The sequence below is a fragment of the Gavialis gangeticus genome, unplaced genomic scaffold (genome assembly GCF_001723915.1).
Source record: "Gavialis gangeticus isolate Ggan-Ray unplaced genomic scaffold, GavGan_comp1, whole genome shotgun sequence".
NCBI lineage: Eukaryota > Metazoa > Chordata > Crocodylia > Gavialidae > Gavialis > Gavialis gangeticus.
The window spans coordinates 3,270,414-3,281,077 of NW_017729027.1; the positions used below are offsets into that span (position 1 = coordinate 3,270,414).

The 10,664-nt window shown below is 39.3% G+C and overlaps 1 protein-coding gene across 1 annotated transcript; it reads right to left on the reverse strand.

Annotated features, from left to right (window-relative positions):
- Positions 1 to 5,841: 5,841 nt before the first annotated feature.
- On the reverse strand, positions 5,842 to 8,464 carry HTR1E (5-hydroxytryptamine receptor 1E). Its single transcript, XM_019520380.1, has one exon. The coding sequence runs from the start codon at positions 8,297 to 8,299 to the stop codon at positions 7,205 to 7,207; it is 1,095 nt and encodes a 364-aa protein (XP_019375925.1). The 5' UTR covers positions 8,300 to 8,464; the 3' UTR covers positions 5,842 to 7,204.
- Between the last annotated feature and the right edge of the window lie 2,200 nt (positions 8,465 to 10,664).

Sequence of the window (10,664 nt, forward strand, 5' to 3'; positions counted from 1 at the left end):
ATAATTACTAATGATTTATTATTCCTGGAAGGAATCAGTGTACAGGAACTTGAGAGGAAGAAGATATGGAAAAAGTTATGAAGAATACTTCAGGAATAGTGAAGAGGATCCAGGGACCTGGCAGGGACGAGGAGAAATGGCAAGAGAAGCTGTGGATTAAGGCCAGGGACATGTGAACAAATTCCTGCAAGGTAAATGGGGGAAGGACATTACAGTCAGCTACTCCACAGTAACTGCTGATGGGCATGTTCTAACTCTATAGGAAATTAAAGCTAAGCAGTAGTAATTTACGCTTCAGTGAAAGAGGGGTTTCATTTAGAGTGTGTCCAGGGGCAGTTGCCACAGAGTAGCTGATGTGTTGTAAAACCATGTTCTTGTTTACTTCACAGTAACTTGTTTAAGTGTCCATGCCCCAGGAAGGAAACGGAAATCTTTTGATCATAAATAGAAGGGTTAGTATCCTTACCCAGAACATGCTTTTCAATGATTTGCTAGTTATATGTTTACTTAGTAAGCATTACAGAAATATCTAAGTGGGTGAACTCATACAGTGCACTCCGAGGAGCAGATAAAGACACTTCATTGGTGTAAATTGAGCTGTTCAATTTAGCTGAAGATTCATAGAATCATAGATTGTAGACTTGGAAGGGAGCACAAAGGATCATCATGTCTGATTCCCTGCCCCTAGCAGGAAAGAGGACCAAGGTCAGATGACTCCAGCCAGGTGACTGTCAAGCCTCCTCTTGAAGACCTCCAAGTTAGGTGATAGTACCACCTCTCTTGGAAGCCCATTCCAGATTCTGGCCAACCTTACTGTAAAAAAATTCTTTCTAATGTCTAACCTAAATCTACTTTCCACTAGTTTGCACCCATTATTCCTAGTTACTCCTAGGGGTGCCCTGGTAAATAGCTCATTTCCAATTCCCTGTTGTCCTACATTGATAAGCTTATAGGCGGCTACAAGATCTCCCCTCAGACGTCTCTTGTGAAGGCTGAAGAGATCCTTCACCTAAGATCTAACCTATCACAAGGAGAGGATGTGAGATGACATAACTGGGAAAAAATTATGCATCCAAGGCCTGCTCCAATGCCCACTAAGGTCAGTAGATCATGTCAACTGGCTTCAGGGAGCCCTGGATAAGACTTACATTGTGATAGCTAAGTAGAATTTGGGATTTTATAATTGGTCCCATGCCAAATTAGGTAAAATTCTATTAACTCATTCCCAAGAGTTTGTTGATATGACTGGATACTTCATTTTCAGTTCACTTTAATGTGAGTTTATCAAATACTGTATTAGCCTGAGGGTAAGGATAATCATAGATAATATATTTATAAGAATCAACTTATAAGAAATCATCTGCTTGCATGTAACTTATAAAGCAAAAAACTCTTGTGAGAAAAACAACTAGGTGCCAATGACATTCATCTTTAGAGGATGTTGAGAGAATGAGTTTATAGCTGGTAAGTGGAGTCAGCTGAGTTTACTTTCAAGAATTATTTTTTTAAATGAGTGGACCTCACATGTTGAGTGTATTGTAATTACAAAGGGAGCTTTGTTTTAAATTGGAATCTTATATAATACAAACTTGTCACGTTTGAGGCAGTCACTGAAAGATCTACCATGTCCACTAAAACAGCGGAGCAATTTAAGATACTTAAAACTACATAACTGACAGTGATGTTGAAGTGCTTAAACAGAATAGACAAAGCATATTAAGTGAGGTGTCTCCTCACACTGGAAGATTACATTACCTTGAACATTGCCGTGCTGGTTTCTTTTTCATAATGGAGACAAAAACCAAACAAAATTTAAGTAAATAGAATAACTTTTATTGTTCTCTTAAAATAAACCTTGTGCATCTTCTTTTTGGTAGAACTTTCCTGCATTTGTTGTATCTAATGGAGAAGATCTGTCATTGGGAAAAATGGTAGCTTTAGATGGGGGTTTGGCAATTAACTCCTATTCCTTTATATTGCAGAATTTATGGGACAGGGATTCTTAATTTTCACTTAAAAGTCTAAGCACCTCATCAACATCCTCTCTCAGTTCCTTTGATGGTCAGTGTGATAAACCTCATGTATTGTAACCTATTTCTGCAACTGAGAATACCAGTGCCTGAAAGGGATGACATGGATAAAGCAGGTTATTTTCCTTTCTTAGGAACTGTTATTTATTGTTGTATGCTATACAGTCTTTACATATACAGATGACAACATGTTCCCTGCCCTGAGGAGTGGATAGTCTAATGGGACAAGCATCACTTGAAGGCTGGGAAAGGATACAAACTTAATTTTTCATGACATAGTGACATCCCTCCATTTCTCCTCAACATGGCCTTCAGCAATCAGATTTTTGTTGAAGGAGTCATGGTGGAAGGGGATCTGGAAGAGGGGAGAGGAGAGTGGCTGTAAGGGAGGGTATTACATGATGAAAAGTTGGTATTGAAAAAATCTTGGAGGCTTTATTCGGAGAAACAGGGAGTTAAGATGGGCAACACAAGCAGAATAAATGGAATCGGGTAAGAAACAAAGCAAATACATTGGCAGGAGCAAAGGACCTTAAAAATGAGGATCAGCAGATTTGAAATTCAAGTGGTGGTGAAAGAGGAACCAGTGAGGGCAATGGGAAGGTTTTGAGAGGAAAATATGATGTTCATTCTGTTTGGACCAATTAAATTTAATTTGCCAGAAAGTTGGCCAAAAAGAGATGTCAGAGAGGCAGGCTGAGAGAAGGGGCTCAGAAGGAAGAGAATCGGGATTGGAAACTAGATTTGTGAGTTGGTAGCATAGAGACGAGATGCTCCAAAGAAATGGTGTAGGCAGTGAAGAGGAAGGGGCCAAGGACAAAGCTGTGATCCCCTGCAGTGAATAGGAAAAACAAAGAAAACAGAATCTCTGAAAGCAATGCAGAAAAATGAAAACACAGACAGAAAGAAAACCAGTTGATGACAGTATAAGTGAAGGAAGATAAGATTTTGAGGAAGATAGATATGACCAACAGTATCAGAAGGTCAAGGAAAATAAAATCCGTGTGGAGGCAGAGGAATCTACCCATAAACCTGTTAATAGAGACCATGTTAAGGGTAGTTAGTGGGGTGGAGAGTGTGGCAGTCTGACTGGAACAGATCCAGGAAAGAGCTGGAAGAAGGCAGCTGAGGTTGTAGAAGATACGAAATAAAAATTATATCTGTAACCATTTTATCAAACCATTTTTTCATCATATTTGAAAAATCTCAGATAAAAATGAAGTTGTCAACAAGCAATACTATGCTAATATATGGCTTTGCTTTCACCAAGTAACAGGGAAGTTCTAATCAAGTTTTTTTTAATGCTTTGTTTAATTGTTGTAAATATACAACCCTGTGAGCTGTTTTCAGCTTTGGTTTGAGTGCTAGGACATGTACCATGTATCTTCATCTATGTGGCAATGTCTGTTAAAAAACATAGCTCTGTTCAGCTAATGACTGAATTATAAAATCTTCAGTCAGTTTGCAATGAATGTGAAGTATTTAGTTAATAGAGAAACATGAAAATTAAGTATCCATTTGTTTTTACTGTTAATTACCTTTGAATATTAAAATTAAATAAAATCTTAAACCTGACATTAACTGGTAGTTTGAGTGGTGGAAACAAGTTACTAGAAGAAGAACTGTTCAGTGCACAGAAATTAAGATTGGGCAGCTTGTGAATATTATGATTTTCATGTTAGTTTTTAAAGCTTTTTGCATATCTACAACAGCTATTGTGAAGAGCAGTTAGGTCATGTCCCGTTCCAAATCAAGAAATTACAGTCACATAAGAAATATGACTCTCAACATTTCAGTGGTAGAGGTGATGATATCAGAATATTTCTGTTGGTAGTTTAGCTTCTAGCCTATGTGATGTTTGAGGTTCTTTTTCTGAATTTCTTTTCTCAGCACAGCCACTCCATTACCTGCCCCTTCTCATGCAAAGATAAGTGTATTTGTGTAGAATTGAAAACAATGGACTTTATGGGACCCGTGGAGGCAGGGCGTGCAGCTGGGCAGGTGGGATAGGGCCTTGGCTGGGTGCAGCTGGGTTGGGATCATGGGGTGGTGACAGTGTGGGGCTTGGGCCCTGGGCAGAGCTATGGTCCACTCCCCGCATGCTGCTGCGCCAGGCACCAGTTCTGCGGACAGCGACGTGTGGGGAGTAGATCGCAGCTCTGCCATGGGCCCTGGCTCTGTGCTGTCACTGCCCTGCATTTCCAGCCCTGGCCCACCCACCTGTTCTGCTTCTGGATGCTGCTTCCTGCCTGCCCACAGCCCCATCCCAGCCACTCGGCCATGTGCTGGGGCCACTTAGGGAGTGGCTAACACCCTTGTCCAGGAAGTAGAAAGCCCGTATTCTTGGGTCTTCCTCAGCCTGAAGGAATTCACAGGCACATCTCCAACCTCCAGTAGTATTGCCATAAACACCAGCCCATGGGCTGGTCCATGTGAATTATCTCTCCACCTCTCCTGTTGAAGCTGGTGAACTGCACATCCAAGGAACAATATTCAGGGAGCCAGAAGGAAAGTAAGCAAGAGTGATCGTACCTCCATCGTCCAATGATGTAGGCACTCTGTTAGGAGGACGGGGTCTAGGATTCTCTGCTACTGGATTTAATTGCATTGTAACCAATGGACATTTCATATAAAATTGAATAGAGTCCGGGGGGGAGAAAAAAACAAAAGGAAATCTGCCTCTGTTGGGATGTGGGGGAGGGGAACATGGGGTCTGGTCCCTGCTTTCAGGATTGTTTATGCATTTTTAACATAGACCAGTGATTCTTAACCTTTTTAGACTTGAGGTACCCTGCAATAGACTTGAGACACCCTTTGGAAAATGCCAGTCCTTAATTTTTATTCTTTTTTTTTTTTTTTACTACTGTACAGAAAAATAACGGAGCAGTTTTTTTGTTGCAAAGAACTCTGGAACACCACAACTATGGATTTCTATTTGAAATTGCTGGGTTTATCTTTTAAATCATGCTTGTAAACCTAACAGTACTAACATTGTGTGGCACCCCAGTGTACCCTTGAGATGATCTCTAGGCACCCCAGGGCAGTATGGCACTCTTGCTGAGAATCACTGTGTTAGACAGTCATTGGTTGAGAGACAGAAATCACCCTAACAGCAGTGCTCTGGGTTATTGGACAAACTGCAAAGAGGAGAAATTGTAATGGATTCATGGACTTTCCCACCAGAACTTTTCAGTGGAATAAGATATTTCCCCCCCATTTTAGCTGCTAAACATTAACAGGACTAGGATTCCAGGCAGTTTGTAGCAGTAGCTACAGTCATAGCTTCAGAAAAGCTTCTAGTGATGAACATATTTGAGCTCAGGCAAATAAGTCTTTTATAATCATTAAATGCAGAATGCCACTACAGATGGGATATGCTCTGGGTCACACTTTTTTCACATTCACATTCAATTTGTAGTCAGCTACCAGGGAGAACAACACTTTCTTTCCAGACAAATGTTCTTTCCCAGAACTAAGGATGATATCTCTCAACTGCAAGAAAGTCTTGTGTTACTTACAGTTTCTTAAACTCAAGATGAAGAGATGAACGTCATACATCAAAGTTTCAAAACACTGTGCAATGCACATTGCCAAGGCTTATTCTATCACAACATTTTCACTATAGTGAATAGTTGCTATGGTGGATTTGGAGCTGCCATGTTATAATACATGAACACTGAATGTTTGCTGCATTACTGAGCTGCTTTCTATATTAATATATTAATTTCGCTCAACAGAACTTTGAAAAAAGAAGCAAGGAGAAAAGGAACGGCAGAAAACAGTCTTTCAGAAAAAAACAAGGACAGTTGTATAAAGGACAGCGTCAAAACTAATGCTTTAATTTTGTCTCTTTTCCAGCCTATTTACAAAGCTGGTTTAGAGCGGAACAGGCAAAAGTCTCTAAACATAGAGGAAGGATAAAAGGGCAACCTCTTTAGAGAGAGAGGAATTAGCTTTTTGGGGGAACTAGACAGAGACATAGGACACCCTGGAGGCATCAGAAGAAATCAGTCTTGCCAAGGTTATCACCAGAGATGGTAAGCCTTTAGGTAAGAAAGACTTGTGTGTAGTAGATTGTTTCCTGTAACTCCTTTGTTCCTACAGTTAAAAATAAACAACACTTTGGTTTTTAGCAGGGTGTTTTGCTATGGTTTAGCACTGGCCATTTGTGCCTGAGGGAAGAATTGCAACCCAGTGAACTCAGTTGGCTCTGTAGGTAAGAATGAGTGATACAGTGTTCTTTAGCCCCATGCCCAGTTGATGTATGGAAGACTTGTGGTACTTCCACATCAAGATGTGGCACAAGGCCCAAGCCCTGAAGGGATATAATTAAACTTGAAAAGTGACAGAGGTGCAGCTGGCTCTATAAGCATGACACTGCTAAGTTTGTTCTCAATTAGCACACAAATCAAATCAATAGCCGTTCTATGCTTTTGCCAATAGCCATCTGATTATAGCTGTTAACTGGATAATATGTTAACCTATTTCTCTAATGCCAAAGTCGCTTATATAGATCTCTTGGAGTATATGCCAAGCTCCTCTTTTAAAAGGAATGAGCCAAAATCTGACTCCAGATATATCACTGGATTTACATCAGACTAAGAATAATGTATAGAATGGCAGAATTTGACTCTGCAGGTTTATTTTACCATGAGTTACACTGAAAATTAGAATTATTTTCCTTCTCAATGAACGGCAATATTTCCTCAGGAGACGGTATCAAAGGTTTACAATTCAGTTGGTAGTTAATGGCACAACCATGAGCTGAATTTATTTTTTACCAAGTATATACTTATGTGGATTTAGATGATCAACCTTCATGTAACTTTAGTGCAAGCTCATTTAGACATTTATCAATGAAAAATACAAAAGAAATTTGATTTTTGAACGATAGATTATTCATAAGCAAAATATCCTAAAAATGAATGGATACGTTATTTTTTGTGTTCACTTGCTGAAAACATCTGTGCCTCAGTATAATAAAATTTATTTGAAACTATGGACCATAAATAACAACAGAGGTAAAAAACTGCAGAACAACTTACAGGCTAAAGAGAAGTTGAGCATATAGAGAAACACAAATTCTCTTTTCCAAGCAAAAAGGCTGCTAAATTCTGGTTATTTTACTCATTCTTAAGGCCAAGGAGTCATGTCATCAACATTTTTAGATACTTTTAAGAATGTTCCCGACACCTAATGAGCTTTTTAAAGGCCAGCTTAAAATCTTCATTAAAACTAGTGTACAACAGAGGGTTGATAAGGGAGTTGACATAACCAAGCCAGGTCAAAAAGTCAGCTACTTTTTCAGACACAGTGCAAATGTTAAGGCCCACGATAAGCTCCTTAATGAAAAATGGCAGCCAAGACAACATGAAAGCCCCTAAAATCAGTCCCAGAATACGAGCAGCCTTTCGTTCCCGTGTACTTGAAATCTGCTGACGGTCCCCAGCCAGGTCTAGGTCATTATCAAAGGGAGGGATTCTCACCGAAGCATTTATTTTATCAAATTCCATGGTGGGGTCAGATGTAGAGAAGTCTGACACACAGAAGGTTTGTGTGAGCTTACAGCTGGCAAAAGAGTTTTGGCTGTCGGTGCTTCTGTTGCTTAGGTGTCTGCTTGAACCACGTTTTTGGTAAAGGCTCTTTGCGGCATGATAAATTCTGTAGTAGAGGATCAGTATTAAAGTCAAGGGGATATAAAATGCTCCAAAAGTGGAGTAAATTGTGTAGATAACATGATCGTGTTGAATACGGCACTCACTTGGAATACTGATGCTGTGATGATTCCTCCAAAACAATGGTGGCATTGAAATGAAAATGGATATAGTCCATACAGTGCCTATCATAAGCCCAGCCCTTTTTGCAGTTCTTTTCCTGGCATATTCAATGGCATCTGTGATTGCCCAATATCTATCCAGAGCAATGACACAAAGATGAAGAATTGAACATGTGCAACAAGTCATGTCAACGCTGAGCCATATCTCACAGATGAAGTGTCCCAGAGTCCATTTATCCATCATTATGTATATAATACTCAAAGGCATGACTAGAATAGCAACAAGCAGATCTGTCACAGCTAGCGAGCATATTAAATAATTTGCTGGCTGGTGTAATTTCTTGGTTGTGCAGATTGCTGCAATTACAGCAGAATTCAGCAGCATGGTCAAGACTGTGATTGTGCCCAAGGTCAAGGTAATAAGCATCTTTTCAGTTACTGTTTTTGGCTGGATAGCCACATTGGCTTCTGTTGTACAGTTTGTAAAATTCATTTTTTTCCCTACGGAATAGACGGTGAGGGGAAGGGACTGGTGCTTTTAGATGGTAACTGTTTGGGGTTTAAAATTCCTACATTTAATAAAGTTATGTAGAATTCTTGAGAAATTGTTTCTGTTGCATTTTCATCAGACCAACTCAAAACATCTTCTCTTCATCATTTTCCTAGAAGATAAAATGATATTAGTTAACAAACCTACAAAATTCTACCTTTTGTGTTTATAACAACTACTAGTCTTTTAATATTATTGCCTCAGACAAGAACCTTGGACATTTCTGCCTTTGCTTTTGCTTTCCCCTTCCTCATTCTTCCTGCTGTTTCTTAGGTTCTAAAGAATACATTGGTCCAGATAAACAACAGATATAAAATAGGATGGCTCCATTGACTTTAGTAGATTTATGCCAGTTTTCATCAGCTGCAGAAATGGTCTTTTTTCCATTCTCTGCAAATCAAATTCCAAAACATTATCAGCAGAAGAAGGCTATCTTACTTTTAATTCCTGTCTTAGAGAGATGCCTTACTTCTCCACATATCATTTGAAAACCCCCCCACCTCATTCTAGCTAATCTGTACAACTTTTCATAGCTTGCTGTGTACTCATTTATATTCACTGTTCTTTCATTCTTAATATCCCAGAAATGAAACATTTTAAAAAGGCCTAGATTATCTCTAATAAGCAGCCGTCAAACAAATGTTTAAAGCTTCATAACAAATATTAAGTTTTACATGGTACGTTAGTGTTGCTAGGAGGTTATAGTTTTATTTAATTATTGTTGACATTTCCCATATCCTACTGTGCATGGCTTTGGAGGAGAGAGAAAAAAAGCATATGCCTTTGCTCTGTGATTTACATCAAATTGTACTCATTGTCAGACAGTCCACTCTGGTGTCAAGCACAAACAAATCTAGAGAAAAAAAGGATTCTATTTTGAAACAACATTTTAGTCCTTTAGTTTGAAAAAGTCCCTATGAATATGAGAGAGTATGGGACAGATTCTGTATTTCTTATAACTCATCCACTGACTTCAGCAAGGATTTGGGGAGTACTAGTGATATGCAGGATTGAACCTAGTGGTATTGATGTCTGCAATAATCAGCTTTGGATACCCACCATGGTTTCTAGAAGGGAGGTGGTTTCACAAATTTAAGGCCTGATTCAGTTTTTGTTAGAGCCAGTAAAAAACTCTTACTTGGTGGGGCCTGGATAAGGCCCTTAGGGCTTGTGTAGATGTGAATAGCCAGAAAAGAAGTAGGGTGTGAATTTTAAAATGGATCGATTATATCTGCTTGTCTTCATGCGTGCATGCTCTTAATCCAGAATAAGAGTGCCTTAATCTCAATTAGTTTAAACCACTTCCAAAGGAATAATCAAGGGCAGCTATTCCAGAGTAACTGTGTGTGCAGACCAAACCTAACTATGGACTGTAAAGGATTGTATGTTACCAAAAATATCTTCATAATTTCAGAGGTGGAAATTTTGGTCTAAATAAAAACAAAAGGGACCTCCTCACAGCTAAAATCTCTCCTCTCATTTAATGCTTAAAAATATTAAAAACCTTGACTAAAATTCAGGGTTGTTAATTAACAAGATGTGCAGCAGCTATGATGAAAGCTGAAGCTTCACACTTGAGGTCTGTGCCAGGATTAAACAGTCTGTCTGCTGGTAGGAGTCAAAGGACAAGTCTCTGGAGATAAGGGTCTGGGCTAGTTTGCTACCCAACTCTGGTTGGTTTCTATGTACAGGAAAGGGATAATGCAAAGAGATGTTTTCCATCCCACTGTATCCCCAGCAGAGACACCAGCCATGCCTGCAATACCTATGAACTCCCTCTTACTAGTACCTCTCAGCTGCTTTCTGGTACACAAGCAAACTTTAATGCAGTAGGGAGCAGATGGAACAAGTGGCTCCACATGCCCTCCACATCTATTGGATCTGGCCAACTGCAGAAGAGAGTACAGAGTACCTTGGATGCATTTCCCTCACAATATTTTTAGTTCCTTTACAGATCTAGGAGGCATTGCAGTACCCTGAAGCACAATGGCTCCTGGGGCAGTGGAGTTCAGCTGAACCCTGGCATAATCTCTGCCTGATACTCGTTTCATGAAGAGGTTTAGCAGAAGATTAATTAGATTATTGTGGTCCTTTCTAAGTGGTTTTTCACTTTGATTTCTTTTTAACAAGTTCTTCAGAAGGTTTTAAACTCTGTCATTGTGCTCAATGGATGTCTTTAAAAATAAATTCTTCTGTAGTAAAATGTCTTTAAATAAAACCATCACACTTTAATAGGCACCAATGCAAATGTTCCTATTAGAACAAAAAATAATGTCAAGTGCACATCAGCCATGATTCATAGATGTAG